This window comes from Phacochoerus africanus, chromosome 1 (assembly GCF_016906955.1).
Source record: "Phacochoerus africanus isolate WHEZ1 chromosome 1, ROS_Pafr_v1, whole genome shotgun sequence".
In the NCBI taxonomy this organism is placed as follows: Eukaryota; Metazoa; Chordata; class Mammalia; order Artiodactyla; family Suidae; genus Phacochoerus; species Phacochoerus africanus.
In genome coordinates, this window is record NC_062544.1 from 5,468,980 (window position 1) to 5,493,405 (window position 24,426).

Consider the following 24,426-nt stretch of genomic DNA (forward strand, 5'->3'; position numbering starts at 1 on the left):
AAATGAGAAATGCTGTAGCATATAATTAGCATGTGTTTTCATCTATTTTTAAAGCTTCTGCTTATCTACAATTCAGTGCACATGTACTAGATACATTCACAATGACAAGGTTTGGTTTGCACACCTCTCTGCAGTGCCCTGTTCTAAGGTTCTCTTTTTAGGCATTTCAGTGTCAAGGAGCTGGAAACACGATTTCCTCCCCAGCTGCAACTCTCGCATATTCATAATGTCAAACAGCATCCTGGGAAATCCCTTAAAAAGGATATGCGCCTTCTTCCTTCCCTTTATTCACTGTTGTCTCATTTTATCCATTGGCCCTCGTGCCACTTGCGGTGAAATGGAAGTTCAGTATTTGCCATTTGTATGCTCATTAAAGGGACGTTTCACAGAAAGGAAATGATAACAACTAATCAAAAACCATACGCCACCTTATTCTAGACATATTTATTGAAACTATTAGAGTTTTTGGAGGGAATATTGATCATTTTTTTTCTTTCTTGGTAGCCTTCTTACTTCTATTTCATAAAACGTTTCTAGTCAGTCTTTGAATTGTGCCCAAGAAAAATACTTCGTACTGTGTATTAAAATGCATTATTTCCATAAGGAAGAGCTGATTCTACGTTTAGTTCGTGGTGAGATTTGGCTTGCTTTTAAACAATGTAGACTATTCCAGCCACGCTTCTTAGGAATGGCTGTGGATGTTCCCAAAGTCACCCTGGGGTCACCCTCTACGTGGAATACTTTGTGTGGCACAACTGACCGTGACAGATCTCACTGGGAATCCGAAAAAATCACTACGAGTACAGCTCTGTTGCCTTTCTTTACCAAACCAGAGGAAGAGATCGAATTTTGGAAGGGCTCATCTTTAGAAAAAACCTTAAACAGTGTCTTGAAAGTTTGAGTTAATCAAGAGTCATTTTTGGAGTTCCCATTGTAGTTCAGCAGAAATGAACCTGACAAGCATCCACAATCCATGGCCTTGCTCAGAGGGTTAAGTATCCGGTGATGCCGTGAACTGTGGTGTAGGTTGCAGATGCAGCTCGGATCCCACGTTGCTGTGGCTCTGGCGTAGGCTGGTGGCTACAGCTCTGATTTGACCCCTAGCCTGGGAACCTCCATATGCCATGGGAGCGGCCCAAGAAATCACAAAAAGACAAAAAAAAAGTAACATTATCTGTTTGCAGATGATATGAGCTCATATGTAGAAAACTCTAAATAAAGAGTCCCCAAAAATGTGTTAGGACTAATAAATAAACTTAGTAAAGTTGCAAGATACAAAGTCCAGGTACAATAATCAGTTGTGTTTTGGAGTTCCCGTCATAGCGTAGTGGAAACAAATCTGACTAGGAACCCAGAGGTTGTAGGTTCAATCCCTGGCTTTGCTCAGTGGCTTAAGGATCCAGCATTGCCGTGACCTGTGGTGTAGGTAGCAGGCACAGCTTGGATCTGGTGTTGCTGTGGCTCTAGCATAGGCCAGCAGTTGTAGCTCTGATGAGACCCCTAGCCTGGGAACCTCCATATGCCATGGGTATGCCCTAAAGACAAAAAAAAAAAAAGACAAAAAAAAATAATCAGTTGTGTTTCTATACATTAACAATGAAGTATCCCACAAGGAGATAAAGAAAACAATTCCATTTACATTATCTAAACTTAACTAAGTATGTGAATGACTTATACACTGAAAACTAGAAAAATTGATGAAAGAAATATAAAGAGATGCAAATAAGTCAAAAGACATTCCATGTCCATGTGCTAAAATGTCCATGGTACCCAAAGCTTTCTACAGATTGACTGCAATCCCTATCAAAATCCCAATGGTAATTTTTACAGAAATAGAAGAAAGTTCTAAAATTCATACAGAACCGCAAGAGACCCCAAATATCCAAAGAAATTTTGATCAAGAAGAACAAAACTAGAGGCATCATAGTTGCTGATTTCAAAATATATTCCAAAGCTACAGCAATCAAAACAGTTTGATACTGGTCTCAAAACAGATACATAGACCAATGGAACAGAATAGAGAGACAGAAATAAACCCGTGTGTACACAGTCAACTGATCATTGATACGAATGCCAAGAGTTCACTGTTATTGATCTTACTGTTTTGTAAATTCAGGATACATATTTAGGAATATAGAATGAAGCCTTATTAATAAGCCATGATTTGCCTTTTACTATTTAAAATATTGCTATCAAGAGTTACTAATACCTTATCTGTAGTGCTATAGATAAGCATGAAAGTACACAAGGTCTCTCTGAGACTGAGAAAATCTTCTGTAATCCCAACACATTTTAAAAAACAAGAAGGATCTTATGTTCGTTTTGTATTTCAAATGTGTTCAGTTTGTAAATAAGCCTGTGTGAGTATTACGAAGAAAAAAAAATTGTGTTTGGTACACCTTTATTTATTTAATTTTGAGTGAAGACTCTATAAACTAGTTGAAAATTTAGAAAGGGATGTAGGATTAACCCATATGAATGAAGTTCATGTCAATATTTATATAAATACAACCCAGCCAAGAAAAAGAATGAGTTAGTCTAGCTTTATATTAAAATGGTTTAACCTCAGATCAGAATTAAGTTTTAAAGTACTTGGCATTGTTGAATGGTGGCTTATTATATTGTAGAGATGTTTATCAGGAGCTACGTGTCTGTAGGTAAGAATCTGCTTCGGCTTTAAAAGACATGAAGAAAACTGTGAGCATTGTAGGGAATGACATAAGATTCTAATTCCAGTTGAGTTCTGATTATTATCTTATCTCCCGAAAGGTTCTTTTCTGCCTAGAATGTGTCATTTCACTGTCAGTGTTTGGAGATGTTCAGACTAATGAGACTGGTCCTGTTTACACTCTTCTGCTGTTTTAAGTGTAAATCATTCCAGAACATTCTCTCAGCTTTCCCCTTCCGCCCCTTTCCCTATTCTTCCTGCTTTGGTGCTTTAGAAAATGAACATGCTGATGAGGGTGACTCAATCTGGATGGGTAATTAAGGGAAACTCAACTAGTTCTCATTTCTCTCTCCCCACAAACTCTCTTCCTTATGACAGTGTCAGTAGCATTAGCACCTGGTCGTATTTGGTAACTCTGAGTCATTATCTAGGTGCTGAAGGCAACTGAAATTCTGTGGTTTCTTCTTCCAGGAGAATGAATGCATGAGAATAAAAATTTTAGGAGACTGCTACTACTGTGTGTCCGGACTCCCTATATCTCTCCCCAACCACGCCAAGAACTGTGTGAAGATGGGACTAGATATGTGTGAAGCCATAAAGTAAGTGTGATGCTTAGGAAGAGCTTTTTTTAACTGTTTAATACATGTGAGTTATCCCTCTCACAACTCAAAGAAGTCTTTGGGAAGGGACTGTTTGATTTGTTTCAAGGTGAGTTTTCAAAAATCTAAAGGTCTCCTCTGATCTTTAGGAAAAAGTCTATAGTCTTAGCATCTCTCTTGATTTCAGACAGTAAGACCACACACAAATTCAAAGAGAGAAAATAATTTTGACCACCAGCGCACAGCGGGTGTAAAAAATCCAGTCATGAATTACTTGATCGAGTCAAACACGCTCAGCTCGATGAGTGCGGCCTCTGTTTACGTCCCTAACAGTTTTCGGTGTTGTAGCTACAGTTTCTTTTCTTGTGCTGCTAGAGAAGACTTGCTTACGTAGAATAATGTTATCATTACAGTTGGCAAATATGGGATAAGAAGGTGAGGTACAAAGTTAATTTTCCATGCCGGGACCATAATGCATACTTCGTTATAGTGCCTGCGTAGAAGCCAGGATATTCTTGTAAATGATAAAAGCTCTTATTTGTGATTGAAAGATTTCAAGGTTAAGTCTTTTAGTATTTTATTTTTGCTTTGGTTTTTGTTTTTTAAATATTTTAAACAGTATTTAAAAGCTACTTTCCATCTACAGTTATTACAAAATATGAGCCATGTTCCCCATGTTTGCAATACATGCTTGAGCCTATCTTATACCCAGTAGTGTGTTCCCCCCAGTCCTGCACCCCGATTTGGGGATTTTTGATTGCCTATGTTTGCCCGTTTTTGCTCAAGTGATTGTCCCCTGTTCTGCACCTATTTCGGATCTAAATGGGATGTGTACTTAATGTTCCGATTCCTTGTCTCAGGGTTAGAGTCAGTGGGACTTTAAATGAAAAAGCAACAAATCAAGTTGTCACTGTGTTTATCCCATTGTGGTGTTGGTCATGGGCTGAGATGAGCTGAAAGGTTCATGAGTGGATTTTCCAGCCCTTTCCAGGGGAGAATGATGGCACCCCACAGCCTCCACGGAGACCCAGACCTAGGTGTTCAGATCCACCAGCTCCACGTTTGTGAGGCCACCATGGGGCAGGTCAAAGAGGAGGCAGAGGAATAAAGGAGAATCAAAACGCGAGGGGTGGTCATTGTGGCCTCAGCTTCTGACTCAGTACCTTGTGTGGGAAAGAGCTGTCCATCCAGCTTCTTCCCATGAGTCCATCATTTGTCTTCTCTAACATTAAAAGATGTTTTTAAGCTTTATTTCAGAAGTAATTAACTGTTCACATCACTATGGGTCTAGTGGTGGTCGAATTCAATCCGTGTAGAACTAACACGGTTTCCCGAATTTATGACTCACCCCTGGAGGCCACCTCAGTGTTGATTTCAGACTTGGGGGGAAATGAGATCTATGAATGCGTTTTGTGAAAGACAAAATTCCATGCATTAATAACGTGTTGGGTTAAATAATCCTTCCTTTCACTGAAGCTTAATTTCTGCTTTGGAATCAGCTGGTTTCCAGTTCTGTCATGGTTGTGTAATTCCAGTGAGTTGAGGAGACTTTAGGGGAAAGACATTTTCTCCCCTGGCATGTCACCAGGTCATTAATAATATCTTTTTTGGGGTGTTACATTTATTTCTTGTGGTCAAATCTACATAACGTCAATATTGTCCTTGAACCATTTTTACAGGTTCAAGTCAGTGACGTTAAGTACGTTCAAAATGTCAGATTAACCATCACCACCACTGCTTATTACTTCCAGAACCTTTTCATTATCCCAAACAGAAACTCTGTTCCCACTAAGCAATAACCCCCATTCCCTTCCTCCTAGCCCCTCCCCTAGTAACCTCGAGTCTACTCTCTGCCTCTAGAAATTTGCCTGTTCTAGGTATTTCCTGTAAGTCGAATCATAGCAATATTTGTTCTTTTCATGTGTGACAAGATTCATGCATATTGTGGTATGTACTTCATTCCTTTTAGTGGTGGAATGACATTCCACTGTATGTATGCACTGCATTTTATTTATCCATTTATCATGTTTTATGTGTCCAGAATCGCAGTCATATCAGCAGACTCGAGTCAACGTCCAGAACGCTTCCTTAGGCCTAAACTTAAGTTTCACATCTTTCTTTTTTTTCTTTTTCTCTTTTCTTTTTATGGCCCACCTGGGGCATATAGAAATTCCCGGGCTAGGAGTTGAATCAGAGCTGCAGCTGTAAGCCTTCACCACAGCCATAGCAACAGCAACACCATATCCAAGCCACATCTGTGGCACAGCTCGCAGCAATACCGGATCCTTAACCCATTGAGCGATGCCAGGGATTGAACTTGCATCATCATGGACACTACATTGGGTTCTTAACCTGCTGAGCCACAATAGGAACTCCTAAGCTTCAAGTCTTAGTGGCCATGTATCCCCATGATCTGCCTCATTCCTCTGTTTATATCACCTCTTTGGCTCATATACGGTTGATAAATTGATCCAGTAATGGTTTGTTTTGCTCCAACCCCAGTACAAGCCAGGGAAAGAGGGAGCACTTCAACAATTTCAGAAATTCTTTGTTCTCTCACATACAAAGATGAGCATTTCCATTCCCATTGCTTAAAGCGTAAGATGAGCATGAATACAGGAGTTTTGATTTTTTTAAGCTGGCAAGCATGCACTAGGTGCTTAGAACCTTGTGCCACTATCTCAGGTTTTCATGGGAACCAGCAATGTAGGTCCAGGAATGTTGCCTGTGTATTTCCTTCTGTGTTGGGACCTCCACGTTCATTCAGTGTCTCATTCCAAGTCACCATGTACAGGAGTACTTCAGCTGCAGTTTGGGGATATTCCCAGTGCTTAGCGAGACTTTTTTTTTTTTTTCCCCTCTCATGGAAATGTAAACTGTTCTTCATCAAGGCAGTAATATTCAGACCCTGATTTTGTAAGCGACTAAGGGTTCCTCTTAAACTCTTAAATTAGAAAGACCATCTACTATTGTTGCAAGCTCTAAGTCACTATTTCAACATTTTTCTATAGATCACAGATTTCATCTACATGCATTAAAATATTTGGTTGGTCAAGTCATTGGAACCCTTGATCAACGCACCTTTCTGAAAAAGACAGGAAGCACATGGAGATGGCGTTAAAGAGTTGAGTCATGAACCAGTCATTTCTGTCACAGACGGGCCTTGTAACTCCCAGGCCCTGTCAGCACGGGGGTGCTCAGAGGAGTCGGGGGCAGAGAGGAACCATTGTGAGCGAAGGCCTGGAGGGGAGGACCCGGCAGTGCCCAGGGAGCCGTCAGCACCCACTGCTGATGGAAGGCGGAGGGCCAGGGCAAGCTTCCTGTGTCGTGTGGATGCTTCTCACAGGAGCAGGACTTGCAACGTGACCCAAGTAGCTTGTTGTCTTTTTTAATGAAAAACCAAAAATAAAAGCAGAAAGTAAAGGAAGAAGGGAAGGGAAAGAATCAATCTATAGTCTTTTTTTTTTTTTCAAAAGACCATTTATTTTCCAATCCTGGATCCATTTCTTTTTTATCATATGCTCCGATGATGTCATTTTTATCATTTAAGTGTGGCCTGCAGACCTGGGTCATTTTGAGATGTTTCAAGTTTGTTTTACTGTATCCCACACCTGGCAACCCTTCTCCCTTGCTGTGTTGTGATCGGTGGCATTGCTTCCCTTCAGGTTTCTTCTCGGGGTGATTCTCTTCATGGAATTAGAGATACCTTCCTGCCCTCTTCTTTTGCAATAGTATTTTCATTGCTGAATGTATTGAACAGGCTGAAACACGTATTACCAAGTATTTCCACTTGCCCTGGAAGGAAGTTACTCGTTTGTCTCTCTGAAGGAGTTGGTGACACGGTCCTAAAGTGTTGTCCTAATGATTTTTTAAATTCGTTTCTGGGGGGAGGGGGTGCGCCCATGGCATGGGGAAGTTCCCAGGCCAGGGATCAGTCCCTAGCCACAGCACGGACAAAGGTGGGTCCTTAACCCACTGAGCCACCAGGGATCCTACATTAGATTCATTTTAATGATACTCTATGCATCATTAAAGCTTTTCAAAGGGTACTTTTTTCTCTTTTTTTGTTAAAGAATGTGCACCATTGAAAAGCTTTAATCTTGTGGTTATTTTTTTTTAATTCCTATTCAGACCAAAGTCATCATTAAGCTCACAAATCAGCTGTATTGTCTCTCATCGACAGAAAATTTTCACTGGGGCCATACATTACAGTAAGCACTAGAATTGCCCATGGCATCTAAGCCTGTTCCTGACACCACAAAGCAATATCACATGTGTCTAGTGTGAAAATTCCGAGGAGGAGTCAGCACATGATAGATGCTTACTTCCTATTTGTTGAGTGCTGTGTCCTGGCACAGCCAGCCTGATGCTCCACCAGCCAGAGCACTGGCTCGGCACTTGTGGTGTCGTCGGGTAGGGACCAGAGAAAAAAAGCCCTTCCTCCTGTCCCGGAGTAGCAACCTTCTGCCACAAGAAGAATTCCTGACAGTCTTCCCATCCGTCTGAGCAATTCTGAATAATGAAATGCCCAGAGCACGGGCCTAGAGTTCATGGAGGAGGAAGTACCTGAAGAGTGATGTGACCTTTCTCTTCAGGAAGGTGAGGGACGCCACTGGAGTTGACATCAACATGCGCGTGGGAGTGCACTCGGGAAACGTCCTCTGCGGCGTCATTGGGCTGCAGAAGTGGCAGTACGACGTGTGGTCACATGACGTCACCTTGGCCAACCACATGGAAGCTGGAGGGGTCCCTGGGTAAGGCAGGACACTGGCTTTCTCTCTCCAAGCATGTCACACGGTTAGGAATAATGGATCATCCGGTCACGGACCGTTCGTGCTCAGTGATTTCTCTTGCCTTGGTGAGTATCACGTAACTCACGCCCAGCGGCCTCTTCCATTAGTAAGGTAAACATGAACTCTCAAGCCCGTTCCGCCACCCCCCAGGACCCGTGATCAAAGACTGTGGATTTCAGAACCTAAATTATAGACTTTTACTTATTTGCATATTCATGACAAGAAACCTAAGTTAAGGATGGGTTATAATGCAGTGCAGATATATGGCATTTCGCTATTATTGATAACCTCTGCAACCAGTACTATTCAAATATGCAAACAGTACCACCTGGGTAGATGACAAGAGAATCTTGATGCAAATGCTGTACTTTGGAGAAGCACGAGAGCAGGAATTGCGAAAGCAAGCCCATTCTTTTATGCAGATCAGCACACCTTCCTTTTTATTTATTTTATTTTTTTTAGGACCGCACTTGCAGCAAATGGAAATTCCCAGGCTAGGGGTCGAATCAGAGCTGCAGCTGCCAGCCTGCACCACAGCCATAGTAACATGGGATCCAAGCTGCATCTGCAAACTACACTGCAGCTCATGGCAGTGCCGAATCCCTAACCCACTGAGCGAGGCCGGGGATTGAACCCACATCCTCATGGATGCTAGTCGGGTTTGTAACCTCTGAGCTACAGCGGAAACTCCCATCAGCACACTTCCTCAAATGACTTTGCCATGCATTTCCAAGAAATATCCTCATAAACGGAAGCTCCATATGATCAAGTTTTCCTTGCTCTAATTCACCATGCAGGTTTCCTTGAGTACAGAGACCCTCCAAACATCAGTAGCTCATGTGACACATCTGGAAGCATCTTTCCAAAGCAGCGGTTAACACACTATAAACTTTGATTGCAGTAGATTTTACCAAGAACACATATAGCCTTCCTTCACTTGAAACAAAAGAAATTCTTTCTGAAACCACAAATACATAGAAAAATCTTCCTGTGTGCTTCTTCTATATCTTGATCGTGTTTTAAAATGGAATTTCAGGCGTGTTCACATTTCTTCCGTCACCCTGGAACACTTGAATGGGGCTTATAAAGTGGAGGAAGGAGATGGTGACATCAGGGACCCATATTTAAAGCAGCACCTGGTGAAGACCTACTTTGTAATCAACCCCAAGGTCAGTATTAGAGCGTCTGTAATTAGCCTATGACGTCTGTGATTCAAAGTGAAAAGGGGCAGTTACTGACACGGAAAGTATTTTGGAGTCAAAAAGCAATGAAATTCTTTGCTAGTCTTTGCCACTAAAGTGACTTTAAAGGCCTATGTATTTCGTAACAGTGAATTCGGATATTTATTAAAGAAACAGCTGAAGTGAATTGCCCGTGTCTGTGCAAAGAATAAGGTCCGTATCACAAGGCCGTGTGTGTTCTTTGGTGTTAATCAGTGTATATGCTAGTGCATGATGGGCCCCTCCTGGCAGCTGGGGAATTAAATAAAGATATAGATTTTGCTCAGGGACATGATAACTCTGCTGCAAGAAAAACCTCCCTTACCTGGAACCCCAACCATCCCAGGTAGACAGTTGCAGTTTCTTACTCTTCACACGCGTCAGGCCAGAGCAGGGGGGCTTTGTACGCTCATCTCTTTTAACCCACCTCAGATTCCTGCCAAATGAGTATTATTGCTGTTTACAGATTAAGAAACAAGCTCTGTAGCTTCCTCCAAATCACAGGCTGCTAAACAGCGCAGATAGCAGCAAGAAACACCCCTCCATTGTCAAAACCAACATGGCGGAATCGATAAGGTCAAGTTTATGGACGTTTACTCACAACAGATGTCCTGAAACCCCCGTTTCACCCTTGGTGACAAACTTCCAACTAACTAGATAGTTGATCTGGAGATAGATGGGTGACTGGCAGGAGAACTGCCGGGTACAGGGAGGGGGGTGGCACAGGGAAAAGGTAAAAGAAAAAAAAATGCATACACAGGACCCTGTGTCCAGGCAAAGAACATCAAAACACTGGTTTTCAAGGCTCTTGGGCATCAGAAAACAGCCCTAAACTCTAACAGCTGCCGCTTGTGGAAAAGATGAAAAAGACCCAACCATCAAGCAAACAGTGAGACAGATCAGCATATTCTGTTTAAGAATTAACTTTATGAAGATGTCCCTTAAAATGGCTCATTGGTGTTTCCTAAATTTCAATTACAGGTGAGTTTTGTTGTCAGGAAAAAAAAAAAATCACTCAGCTCCAACAGCTTGTGACACTGAATACCAGTCTCTTCCGAAAGGAAAGAGGGCAGAAGCCAGGGAGAGGGAGAGGCGTGATGCTAGAGGCATCTGCTGAATCCAGGGAAGCTTCTGGAGGGGGACAGGGCAGGGGAGGGCGAGGGAAGGGTGCACCCCGGGCGCACAGGGCTAACGCTCCGCTCTCACCCCAAGGGAGAAAGACGGAGTCCCCAGCACCTCTTCAGACCTCGCCACACCCTCGATGGAGCCAAGATGAGGGCCTCTGTCCGCATGACCCGCTACCTGGAGTCCTGGGGGGCGGCCAAGCCCTTCGCCCACCTGCATCACCGAGACAGCATGACCACAGAGAACGGCAAGATCAGCACCACGGTAAGGCCTCCGAGCCGGGCCCCGGGACACCCTGGAGCGGGGCGAAAGCCGGTCCCCCAACAGGCATCGCCTGCCAAAACAACTTCCGCCGGTCACGAGGCGAGCTCAGCATCTTCCAGGAGGTGTTTGCCTCTTACAAACAGCCGTCAGCTCATCAGTGAGCACCAACCCCGCCTGGCTGAGGGTTTGGATTTTTTTTTTTTTTTCTATCCTTTTCTGTTGTTCGTGATGGAAGGTGATGGAAGGTGGAAGGCGAAGGACCGTTTCGGCTCCTTGGGCAGCTCCACCTGGCGGAGGGTTTGAAGCTGGCGTAGCTTCCACATTATAACTTTATAACCCAAGACCGTGCTATTTACAAGCAACAGTAGCAAGTGAATTGAACTCGTTTTTTGTTTTGTTTTGTTTTGTTTTAAATCCAGGTTTGTGTTGTGCTTTTGCTCTCATCACGCAGAAAGCCTGAGCATCTTAATCAAAGAACAGAAGGAGGCGTGATGTTCTTGGAGTTGGAGCCGCTGCATTTAAACTTGCTTTGTCACCCATACAAGTTCAGGCTGCGTCAGAAGCCATAGACATTCTATTGCTGGAGTTCCTTATTTATAACATTCCAACTGCCACCAGAGAATCAAGTCCCTCTGCTCCTTACAGCAGGGGCGTTTCCAATAAGGTGGCCAAAATGCAGATAGACGATAGAAAAATTCATAAGATGGGAGAAAAGTGAATATAGTGGAGCACTTAGAAGAATCCCAGGGGTAAATTTTAAAACAATCGCTGAGTGAAATTCACAGAGAAGGGCGCTCACAGTCCGAGGGATACAGTTGAGGTAAAAAAGAAAATGGGGTGTCACATCCCTCTTAGCAGCTGATTAAAAAGATGCATACCCAGCTGGGAGGGAGAAGCGGACCTGTTCCATCTCCCTGTGTCCCCGGTCCCCCGCATGTCACAGTCAGACAGCCACGCCCTACAGGCAGGGCTCAGCCTTCTTGTGTTGTCTTAGTTCTATCTCTTCTTCAACTTCCTTGTTTGTTTGTTTGTTTCCCCCACTAAAAAATAAGTGATGCGAGGGCAGCTCAGGATCCATCAGGCAGCCAACAGAGACCAGCAGGGAAAGTCCTAGAAGAATTTGCATCCTGTTGGGGAAACAAATAAACAAACGAGGTGACTCAAGGGGCTGCTGAGGGCCATGCTGAAGAGGAAATGGAGCAGGGTCTTGGGGACTGAATGGCGTGGCCACTCTGGGTCGGGGGCCGGGGACGTCTCGGAAAAGAGGAGGGGTCCATTGGAGAGGAGGTGGCAGAACTAATTCAGTGGCCCTGAGATGGAAGTGAGCTGGTGTCTTTGAGGGCAGAAAGGAGACTGGGGTGGCTGTGGCGTCATCGGCCGTGAGCCACGGGAGGTCTTTAGGATGAGAGGCTCCGAGCAATCATGTGTAATATCTATTCTGATTATAATGGGAAGTCTGTGGAGGGTCTTGAGCAAGGGAAGGGTGTTGTGTAAAGACCGCTGTGGGTACTGGAGCAGGCCTGCGGGGGTCTCGGTGAGGAGCCTGTCCTCTTAGGCTTAGAATTTAGCGATGGAAACCGTGAGAAGCGAATTCAGGGTACAGTCTGAACGTGAAGCCACTAAGACATGGTGATGGAGTGGGTTCGTGTGAAAAGGCGGATCAAGATGAATCCGCACTCGTTTGGCTGCCCACCTAGAAGAATGAGACGACAGAGACTCGGGGAAAGCCAGGGGGTGGGGGTGGGAAACCAAGACTTTGCTGGTGGACAGCTTCAAATCAGGATGCCTTTCCACCTCAAAATGCAGCTAGGAAGTTGGAAAGTGGATGTACTGGTCCCAAAAGCAGGGCAGAGGCCCCAGGGGGAGTGTGGATGGGAGAATTGTCAGGTTTCAGATTCTGTTGGAGACCGTGGAGCTGGGTGAGGTCATAAGCAGAGAAAAGGGCCCGTGAGTGGAGATGGAGGCCCTGGAGCCTTCCAGCAACTGGACCTGTTAGAGGAGAAGCATCCTAAGACTCTAGGATCTGGTTGTCAGAGAAAATGAATGCTTCTATCACTCCTGGAAAAAAAAAAAAAATTGGACAACTTTACCCCAATGCTGCATTTAGTATTAGTGCTGAGGTCGCATAGCTATATCCCTCATTGATTTGTTACAGACCAACAACAGGTGGTTGGTTGGCTGGTTGGTTAGTAGGTTGGTTTTCCAGAAATAAGAATCATACCTAAGTGTTAAACATGGTTTTCGGTGCTGCTTCGCCTGTGCACCTGCGAACCCAAGATCTTGCTTTTCCGGGTGTGGTGTTGGTGGTGTGGTGTTCTGGTCAGTCTTTGCTGTCTCAAGACTTAAGAGCGACTGTCGCCCTTACTATCTCGGCAGGGCACAGTAGGACAGATTTCAGCCTGACTTCAATCTGTTGTTAGGTGTGAGGGGAGCCCCTTCCGTCAAGAGAGAGTTGCAACTGGCTAGTGCTTTGAGCTTCAGGAAGTTGCATATCAAAATCAGAGGATCTGTATTTGTATAACTGAATGCCTTTGTTGGACAGCAGAAAGTATCAGCACAGTATAAATCAACTCTGTGTCAATAAAACTTGTAAAAATGAAGGAAAAAAAATCAGAGGCTCTCTGGAACAAAGTCAGTTTTCTTGACCCGCTAGCCTCACCAGTCCCAGATACAGAGCCTAGGGCCTGGGTTAGTAACAACAGAGGGCATCTTAAGAAAATCCTGAGGCTTTGGTTAAGTTATGATCCCCCCCAGACTAACTCAGCAGTGTCCCTTACTTTCAGAAAGACCCCATTGTCTTTCCTATTAATTACATCCCAGAGTCAAACAGTTTTCATGGCCAGCATTTTTTTTTTTTTTTTTTTTGTCTAATCCCCTATGCAGAACTTCATTAATTCTTTTGTTGTTGTTGTTGTTTTTAGGGTCGCACTCACGGCATATAGAGGTCCCAGGCTAGGGGTCATATCAGAGCTACAGCTGCTGGCCTACACCACAGCCACAGCAACACAGGATCCAAGCAGCATGTGCGACCTATACCACAGCCCACGGCAACACCAGATCCTTCTTAACCCATTGAGGGAGGCCGGGGATCGAACCCCCCACCTCACGGCTCCTAGGCAGATTCGTTTCCACTGCGCCACAACAGGAGCTCCAGAACGTCATTGATTCTTGATGTAACGTTGCTAGAGCTGGTAAATAGTGCATGATTTCACATGACATGATAAAACTTGGAGTTCAGTTATTATTTTTTAAGCCTTGCCTTCTCCTGGGCTAAACACATTTCCTAATCTAACCTTGGAGATCAAAGCAATGAAGAAAAGTTTCCTTGCAGCTGCTTTGTTACAGCTTTTTTTTCATTTCCACTGAAAACGTACAAACATGCACAGTTCCTGCTGTGGCACAATGGGATCCGCAGTGTCTCTGGAGCACTGGGCTGAAGGTTCGATCCCCCGCCCGGCTCCGTGGGTTAAAGGCTCTGTCGTGGCCATGGCTGTGGCACAGGTCACAACCATGGCTCGGGTCTGGTCCCTGGCCTGAGGACTCTCTATGCTTCTGGGTGGCCAAGAGAGAAAAAAAGAATCCTGTGTTTTTCTAGGTCTTTTATTGAACATTGGGCAGTAGGACGCTCCACCAATACACTCTGACCCTATCTCCCTCCTTCTCACTGGCCTTTTTTAGGAATTCCAGCACTCATACATAGATTTCTCCTTTTTGGTAAATGATTCGCAGTTTCACCTGCTTAACCAGTGGTCCCATTTCTTAACAGCCCAGATCAGTGATAAGGATTGACTATAGATTTTGTGATGTGTGTTTTAAAGCATTGTCTAAATTTTTGTCTGATGCCAAAACTCCAGTTCCACCTTATTTGTCATCTACCATAACTTTAAAGCGATTCTGTGCGTGCATTGTGTGAAATCACATCTGCAAATGTCAGAACGTATGTATTAGAAATTCAAATAATCCCAATACAGCTAACCTCCAGAATGTATAGATTGCCCCAAGAGTCTAAACATAAACTGAATTTTTGGTCTTGTTTCACATTTATAATTAAGTTCTTTTTCTCTGCATGGACAATTATTTGTTACCAAAATGATATTTTCCATGATAAAAGAAGGAATATGTTATACGTTGTTATTGCAAGATCCTTAAAGTACATTTTTTGGCATCTAATGCCCTTTTTTTTTTTTTTTAATAGGATGTACCAATGGGTCAGCATAGTTTTCAAAATCGCACTTTAAGGTACAGTATATCTTTCGCCTTCTATTTTTATTATAGGCTTGATTATTTTCTTATTTATCTCCAAGGGTAATTATCATCAATTGTAGTCATTTTGAAGGCTACTTCTTCTGGAAAAAAAAAAAAAAAAAAAAGAGCAGCTCCTTGTGAACAGCCCTGTGAAACTGCTTTCAGCTTCTAAAAATGAGATCACTGGTGTCGTTGTATGAGAGTTAAGAGAGAGAGAAGGAAAAATACTTCTAGTAAATGCTTTAGATGTTTTCATAGTTTTCTTAAAATGGTTTGTCTTCATCAGTAGTGAAACATTGAATTTCCTTAAAATTAATATGTTATTTAAAATGACATTTTGGGAGTTCCCGTTGTGGCGCAGTGGTTAACGAATCCGACTAGGAACCATAAGGTTGCCGGTTCGGTCCCTGCCCTTGCTCAGTGGGTTAAGGATCCGGCGTTGCCGTGAGCTGTGGTGTAGGTTGCAGACGCGACTCGGATCCCGCGTTGCTGTGGCTCTGGTGTAGGCCGGTGGCTACAGCTCCGATTCGACCCCTAGCCTGGGAATCTCCATATGCCGCGGGTGCGGCCCAAGAAATAGCAACAACAACAACAACAAAAATAAATAAATAAATAAAAATAAATAAATAAAATGACATTTTGGGTTGAAACCTAGAGATAAAAGCAAGATTAAGTCCAGCCTTTCTGGAATGAAAAGAGGAGCTTACTCACCCTGCTCAAAAAAAAAGAATAAAGACTTTCCGCCAATGTCCGGGGGTCTCTGTGTTTTCCTCCACGAGATCACAGGCACTAAGCCTTTTCTTTGTCTCTGTCCCTCCTGCTTTGGGCTCAGAGTGTTACTTTAGCATTGGCTTGGAAGTTAAGTATTTTCCCTTTTTTTTTGGGGGGGGGGGTCTTTTTAGGGCTGCACCTGCAGCACACGGAGGTTCCCAGCTAAGGGTTGAATTAAAACTGTAGCCCCCGGCCTATGCCACAGGCAGAGCAACACCAGATCTAAGCCACGTCTGTGACCTACACCACAGCTCATGGCAATGCCAGATCCTTAACCCACTGAGCAAGGCCAGGGACCGAACCCGCGTCGTCATGGATATTAGTCAGGTTCGTTACCACTGAGCCACCATGGAAGTTAAGTATTTCTACTGAAGATGTCAGGATAATTAACGGGAGGCTCCAGATTCATCAACCTTTCTTTCCCCATCAAGACTTGAAGTTATTCCTATAGAAAATGCATTGTTTCCAAGTAAAAAGGTAAACATAATTAGTTAGATCATTTCCTGCCAAATCTTTACAAAGAGTGCGTGCTGTTCCAAAGCCCTCTGTGTGGCTTTGCGTGGTAAGGAGCTCTAACTTGTATTTTGTGCATAATTTGAAATCTTAACACTGACATGTAACACTCCTAGTCTTATGTCACAAGGAAAATTGGACTTACAGATTTTTGAAGCGTTTTTTTTTTTAAGTGGCAAATGCCAAATTAAAGAGAATTTAAGCTAATTTAAGAAATTTGTTGGGAGTTTCCATCGTGGCATAGTGGAAATGAATCCAGCTAGGAACCATCAGCTTGCGGGTTCAATCCCTCGCCTCGCTGAGTGGGTTCAGGATCCGGCGTTGCTGTGAGCTGTGGTGTAGTAGGTCCCAGACGCGGCTTGGATCCTGCATTGCTGTGGCTGTGTAGGCCAGCAGCTACAGCTTTGATTCCACCCATAGCCTGGGAACTTCCATATGCCACGAGTGTGGCCCTAAAAAGCAAAAAAAAAAAAAAAGAAAGAGAAAAGAAATACGTTGGACCCCATAATGTACCTTGCGAAAGCTTGACTCTTGAGGCCAATAAGAAATTAACACATCTGCAAACAGCTGTCTACGACAATGTCACGGACGTCCTTTTGTTTTGTATGTGACATGTCCTGTGAGCTCTCTGCTCCTCCCTGCAGTTCTGCTTTGGGGGTCGATTTCCTGGGATGACTGTGGGAAACCCTTGGTGCAGCGACAGTAAGGTGTGGGCAGTGTCTTGTGCGAAGGGAGCCATCTGAAAGACAGTGATCAGTAGCCATCATTTTTGTCTGTACCAGGCCTGTGGAAGATCTTCCTTCATCCCTACCGCATCAGGGCATCACTGGCATTGACAGCCTCATTTTAGGAAGGAAGAAACCAACCAAGGTGCTGGGTTAGGAGAAGGCCCAGAGTCAGGCAGCGGGCGAGGCCGGGCTTTGTGTCTGGGCTCGGTGATGCCGAAACCTGTGGTCCCAGCTGCTCTACTACCCTGCCTGGTCTCTTAAGAGCCTATTCCATATCTGCCTCCCATCCTCTGGGGAGGCTGGTCTTTGGTGCCCCCAGGCCTCATGGAGAGAGCTCGAGGCAGCCTCATCCGGGCTTCCCTGGCGCGGGCTGCCTCTGTATCATGACCGACATCATAAAACCTCCCTGAACCTCCAGCCTGGCTGTCAGCCAGCCTCCCGTTATCTGAGACAAGGCAGGACCTTTTCTGGGCCTCCAGAGACCTAACGGCCCAAGTCTAGGGTGGGACGGGTCAGGAAGATACTCCGAAGAGAGAATGGAGAGGAACTCATTTCGGTAGCAGAGGTCCCCAAACTACAGAGACAAGGGAACTGTCCTTCTCTTAGGAACTGTTGTCCACAAAATCAGTGAACACAAAGGATGCATATTTATTGTGTTAAAACACGAAGGAAGACTCTTCATTCACTGGCTGCATCCTGTACCACATTTACTCTGTTGACGACCCCGTGGGCAGCAGCTAAGCTAGTCCTCCCCACATGCACAAAGACAGCGCCGTTGTTAGCCTCAGACTTAAGATGGAAGGATCAAGTTTTCCTGTGAGCCCCAGACACCTATGCTGGTCCTTCTTCGACCTGGTGACTCTTCTTAAAAAAGAAAGCCACGAAGTCGAAGTCAAGAATCTTCAAGTCCAGGCATAGAGCTGATGAAGAGAAAATGAAGTGCCGAAGACCAAGGCTGCTCTTCAGCCACAAATGACCATGAGCCACAGCAGGTGCCTGCTCAGGGGCCTTGCTTTTTCTAAAAGAAGGATCAGAGTTAATTTGCCTCCCAGGGTAGCTGGGAATTGGGCTAAAACCAGTTAATTCCACTGGCTTGGCATCTGTAGGTGGGTCGTTTAATATTGTTCTGCTTTAGAACCCAGACTGCCCTTGGCCTGTTGAAAGAAGGTGTGACTCCACAGACAGTGATATCATATAGTGGGGTTACCCATCCATTGCATTAATGATAATTCCATGAGATTTAATTACAGATAAAAATGACATTGCATATTTAATACTATTCTTACCTATACAGAGAGGCCTTCTAAGCCCAGAAAAGTATTATTTTTATCCCAAAGTAGAAGGGCTATTCTGTGAGTAATTTAAGCCACGGCAACACAGAGGCTTCTCCTGCCCACGGGCATCAGACTAGGTGACTTGTCCACCGTTAGACTCAGACGCAGGCTGATTCAGGCCCGCTCGGGAAGGGCCCGGCTGTGCTTCTACTCTTTGCAGTAGGTGTTCAACTTTGCAAAACCAGTATTACATCGATTTTCTCCCTTATGTCATTTTCATACTAATTGTCCAGTTCACCTTAGAGAACGCATTATTTTTTTTGGCCCAGGTTCTTTGCAAAGCGTTTTATGTGATGGCTGAAGATCATTCATTTCTGAAATCAAGTGAGTGGTCTGGGTTTTCTGTGAATCGTGCTTTTTCGCAACCTGAGGTGCATTTAGATACATACCATTAAGCTTTGACGTGTCTCCAATAAGACTGCAGTTCTGCAAATTCTTGAAAACCAACCAAGGAAAACAGGAACAGGAGGGATTATTTTGTCAGGCAAACCAGATTTTTGCAAGGGAGTTTCCAAAGCCAGTATGTTCTATCATAAAATAAAGTTTATAAAGGCAACAATTCAAGGAATAGTGCATCTCTCAGGACAGAAAGTTCCTGTCTTTCAATATTGCTTTTTTAATTTCACTCCAAGTGAGTGGTAAGGCGACATTTTCCTGCATCAAGGACTCTAGTCAGTTCCTTCAGTCCCCAAAGTGTCTATATGTTAATAGAGAAGAAGCTGCACACAGACTATTGTTTTCCTTTTTTTTTTTAATTCAATAAACAATTGGATAGAGGTTTTGGCTTCATGGAACAATAGGCGTACTGTTTCGTGTAGTCGTTAAGAGTCTCACCCCAAATATTTCCTCCTTCCTACAGAACCAAGTCACAGAAGAAAAGATTTGAAGAGGAATTGAACGAAAGGATGATTCAAGCAATTGATGGAATCAATGCACAAAAGTGAGTCCTTTTTCATCTTAAATTATCATTCACCTCTTATTTCCACCCTATGAATTCCCAAAGAATTTCACCCCAGACTCTGTCATACTTATCATGACAAAGCCAACAGTTCATTCATTTCACTTCAATCATCCTTAGTAATAGCTTTTGTTAATAGCATTCACCTTTAAAAATTTTTTTTAATTCCTGCCTAATAAGTCCTCCCCAAGTAAATTACTGATAAACAACATGATGTGTAATCATAGAAAAAGTATAGCATAATGTATTCAGGAAATATATTTTTTAAAACTCCGTAGAGATGCCACATGGGGAAATGATTAAGTTGGATTTTGTGACACCCTCCCTTCAAAATGCATCTCTTCCTTCCCCCTCCACCCCTGTGAAATCAGAGAGCTTGGAGGAGCCAGTGTTTTAAACCCTGGAAGAGGGTCTTCCGCATTAGAATCTGAATTCAGAGACAACGGGGGAAAGACTGATTGTTTGGAGGGCAAAAGATCGTTCAGTTTACGAAGTCAAGAATTGCTGTTGTGGGAGTTCCCTGTGTGGTTTAGCAAAAACGAACCCAACTAGCATCCATGAGGATACAGGTCCGATCCCTGGCCTCCATCAGTGGTTAAGGATCCAGCATCGCCGTGAGCTGTGGTGTGGGTCGCAGACTCGGCTCGGATCCTGAGTTGCTGTGGCTGTGTAGAGGCGGGCAGCTGCAGCTCCAATTCAACCACTAGTCTTGGGAACGTCCATAGGCCGTGAGTATGGCCCTAAAAAGCAAAATAAATAAGAATTGCTGTTGTAGTTTTAAATGGTCCAAGAATGCGGCAGAAAAGATTTAAAGAAGGTGGTGGCTTTCCTGGCCTGGACGGAATGGTTGTATTCCCTGGCCTTTGAATTCCCCTCAGTCTACACTCAGTCCCGGCTGAACTCGAGGAGGGCAGGAAGTCCACGACTCAGTACAGAGCCCAGGACGCATCAGATGCTCCATAAATGTTTGTTGAATTAAATTGTAGTGAAAACCTTAGCAGATCCGAATGAAAAGCTTCTATGAAAAAGTTTTCATCCTTATGAAAACCTATTTAATTTTTATCATGAATATTGACTCAGGGAAACGTATAAATGATTTTCAGCTAGAACTCTGCCTCCAAAATTAAGTTACACGGCTTTGCAAAATGCATGACTCTTCTAGACGCTTCCTAGTAAGTGTTCATTTTAGACTATGTATGGGACTTATGAATCACATGAGTGTGTGTGTGTGTGTGTGTGTGTGTGTGTGTGTTTGGAATTGCATATGTACACAGTAAACTGTCTTGGCGGGGCTAGGGTTGCCGTTCAGACCTGCTGGCACATTGAATGCACACCTGCCTGGTTCCCCTTTGTACGCCCCAAGTAGATAAAGCCTTCCGCCTGCCATCGTCGAGTGCTCAGGGCACGTCAGCAGTCCCTGGACAGATGCCTCGCCCTGCCTGGTACCAAGATCAGTGTGAAAAACCGTCTTGACTCTGCCCTGATGGAACCCTCAACAGCTCACAACTGAGACCCAGTGATTACCCGAAGTGTCCTGGCAGCTAAATTCAGGGCAGTCTGATTTCACACAATGTGGGTTTATTCAACCAGAGGAAATAGCAGTGGCTGCGCTGTGACCAACTGGGATAAAATGCATCAGAAGGAAGAAGAAATCTTGTCCCCTGGCGAAGTTTAGTTTACAATGCTACTGGTAATAATAAGAAAGAACGTAGCAAGTTCCTGTTGTGGCTCCGGGAAACAAATCCAATTCACATCCATTGCCATGTGGCTTGCATGTTCAATCTCTGGCCTCCCTCAGTGGGTTAAGGATCCGGTGGTGCCGTGAGCTGTGGTGTAGGTTGCAGACAAGGCTCAGATCTGGTGTTGCTGTGGCTGTGGTGTAGGCCAGCTACAGCTCCGATTGGACCCCTAGCCTGGGAGCTTCCATATGCTGTCAACGCGGCCCTAAAAAGACCAAAAAAAAAAAAAAAGAATGTATAAAATCAGTCTCAACATGTCTTCATGCAAGACCCTTACCTTGTTAAACTACTTTGGTGCCCACCTTGAAAATGATGCCCCGGAAGGAATCGTTGGAAAGGACAATCATTGGCTTTGCTTTATTTTTGTCAAGGTTGTTGGTGAACTGTCTGTTTATGCTGTGTCATTTAGTATTCAAATACACACTTAGTTACCACCTTTGTGGGGTTTTGTTTTTTTTGTTTTTTGTTGGTTTTTCGGTTTTTTTGTTTTGTTTTGTTTTTGCCTTTTTAGGGCTGCACCTGCAGCATATGGAAGTTCCTGGGTTAGAGGTCAAATCAAAGCTGCAGCTACTGGCTTATGCCACAGCCACAGCAACGCGGGATCCGAGCCACGTCTGCAACCTGCACCCCCGGCACATGGCAATGCCCGATCCTTAACCCGCTGAGCAAGGCCAGGGACTGAACCTGCATCCTCATGGATACTAGTTGGGTTCTTTACCTAGGAGCCACAGCGGGAACTCCCCACCTTAGTGTTTGAACATGGTTTTATGCATAAGTCATGTTTAATGTTGGTGTAACTGCTTATGTTGTAATTTTCCCAACATGTTTCAGAAATTAAATGGGGGACATGTCATGCTGTACTCCAAAATCAAAAGAGGAATTTTTTTAAATGGAAGCGATTACTCACCTATTTCTTAATTGGCTCCACTTGGGTTGTGTTATGCCCTCTGCTCATTAACTCCTCTTGTTCCTCCATAAGATGTTCTTCCGATCTTATGAGATTTTCCACTTGAGGGGTGAATAGGGAATCCAGGATGGATGTGCCACTCAAGTTGTTTTCTGTTATTGACATAAAACAGTGATTTGTGTGCGGACTTTTGTGTATTCGGTCCTTTACTTATTTAGCATGTGTTGAAGGTCGAGCAGTGTCGTCATGTGCTCGGCATCAGGCACACAGGGACCCAAGGCACAGCGCCAGCCCTCAAAGCCCTAAGTGATGGGAAGAGAGATGGCTGAGCAGATGCCACGACAGGGAAAGAGGACCAGGACAGCCCAGAGGAAAAGCCTGTGACATTGCACCGAAGCGTCTCTGTTTTCTGGAGGAGGTGACACCTGAGCTAAATCTGGGAGGAAACTAAGAGAAAGAGAAGGGACGCTTCAAGTTCACAGCACAGCCCTGGGTCAAAGGCGTGCTTTTTGGTTCTCACCATAGTCCTGACACTGGACATCCTTGTGGGAGCTTCAGGGGTGAAGAGGCTTGACTGTAATGGGCAGGGAGGCTGCCTCAGAGCCGCCACGGGGATGGTGAGGTCCGAGGGCAGAATGACCTTTTCCTGCATGCTGATGTCAGGGAGGAAAGATGAGCCCAGCAGTGACTGCTTCAAGGAAGAAGCCACGCGCCAACTGCAACCTGCCGTGGGACGGGAAAGCAAAGGCGACAATTGCCAGTCTAGGATCCTTCCCATAAATGTCTACACACACGCAGTTTCGCTTCAGGACGAAGGGATATAGGACAGCTTTGCCCCCAAAGATAAAGGAAAATAAGAAGTTCTCGGAGTTCCCGTCGTGGCGCAGTGGTTAACGAATCCGACTAGGAACCATGAGGTTGTGGGTTCGGTCCCTGCCCTTGCTCAGTGGGTTAACGATCCGGCGTTGCCGAGAGCTGTGGTGTAGGTTGCAGACGCGGCTCGGATGCCGCGTTGCTGTGGCTCTGGCGTAGGCCGGTGGCTACAGCTTCGATTGGACCCCTAGCCTGGGAACCTCCATATGCCGCGGGTACGGCCCAAGAAATAGCAAAAAGAAGAAAAAAAAAAAAAGAAGTTCTTCTGTGGCGCAGCCGGTTAAGGATCCTGAGTTGTCATTGCGGGGGCCCAGGTCACTGCTACGGTGCCGCTTAGATCTCTGGCCCGGGAACTTCCACGTGCCAAAAGAAAAGGAAAACAAAATGAGATAAAAGACATTAAGGAGTTTCTGTTGTGGTGCAGCAGAAACGAATCCGCCTAGGAACCATGAGGTTGAGGGTTCAATCCCTGGCCTCACTCAGTGGGTTAAGGATCTTTCATTGCTGTGGCTGTGGCATAGGCCAGCAGCTACAGTTCTGATTCGACCCCTAGCCTGGGAATCTCCATATGCCATAGGTGCAGCCCTAAAAAGCAAAAAGAAAAAACAAAAACAACAAAAAAGCGGAGAGATATTAAAATGAACATCATGAAATGTGAAGCATTAGTGCCAAATTTTTAAAGATTTGATTGTGAAAAATAAAAATACAAAACAGAACTTGGATGCACTTAAAATGTGTGTAGATATTTTGTTTTTGTCTTTTAGAGAAGCACCTGCGTCATGTGGAGGTTCCCAGGCGAGGGGTCCAGTCGGAGCTGTAGCCACCAGCCTCGGCCACAGCCTCAGCAACGCTGGATCTGAGCTGCGTCTGCAACCTGCACCACAGCTCACGACAATGCCAGATCCTTAACCCGCTGAGCAAGGCCAGGGGTCGAACCTGAGACCTTATGGATGCTCATAGGGTCCGTTAACTGCCGAGCCACGATGGGAGCTCTAAAATGTGTGTAGGTATGTGTGTGTGGTATTGGGGTCTATCTTAGAGAAAGCGATGGTGCTGGCTTTCTCAAGGTCAGTCACTAAGGGTTCAGGATCTAATGTCAGACATACATTTTTTATGATATATTTTTAAAAAATCTGCTCTGAGGCGTTCCCGTCGTGGCTCAGTGGCTAACGAATCCGACTAGGAACCATGAGGTTTCTGGTTCGATCCCTGGCCTCGCTCAGTGGGTTAAGGATCCGGTGTTGCCGTGAGCTGTGGTGTAGGTTGCAGACGTGGCTCGGATCCCGCGTTGCTGTGGCTCTGGTGTAGGCCGGTGGCTACAGCTCCGATTGGACCCCTAGCCTGGGAACCTCCATAAGCCTCAAGAACGGCCCAAGAAAAGGCAAAAAGACAAAAATATGTATATATATATATATATCTGCTCTGAGTCTCTTTATATTTCCCTGGGGGTAAATGAACAGAGGAGGGGATGGTGCTGTTTCTTATCAATGTATGTAACGTGTGTCACTGGTCATGCACCCCTAGACTGTGCTGAATTGTCCCATCACGTGTCCAGTCCTTATATTTCACCAAATCATCGGAGCCAAGATCTGTGCCAAAGCTGCAATTCTCTCTACATCAGGTTCTTCACTACCAGATGGCACAAAAAGAAAAACTTCTCTATTTTCAAGAAATACATACTCAGCAGGA

The 24,426-nt window shown here is 44.6% G+C and overlaps 1 protein-coding gene across 2 annotated transcripts in view; it reads left to right on the plus strand.

Annotated features, from left to right (window-relative positions):
- ADCY2 (adenylate cyclase 2) overlaps positions 1-24,426 on the plus strand; it is a 420,540-nt gene that overhangs the window by 289,695 nt on the left and 106,419 nt on the right. For both annotated transcript variants that reach the window (XM_047768054.1, XM_047768133.1), the window contains exons 7-12: positions 3,140-3,267; positions 7,863-8,021; positions 9,097-9,229; positions 10,493-10,669; positions 14,865-14,908; positions 19,120-19,200. In XM_047768054.1, the coding sequence (XP_047624010.1) occupies positions 3,140-3,267; positions 7,863-8,021; positions 9,097-9,229; positions 10,493-10,669; positions 14,865-14,908; positions 19,120-19,200 (722 nt within the window). The remainder of the gene's footprint in view (positions 1-3,139; positions 3,268-7,862; positions 8,022-9,096; positions 9,230-10,492; positions 10,670-14,864; positions 14,909-19,119; positions 19,201-24,426) is intronic.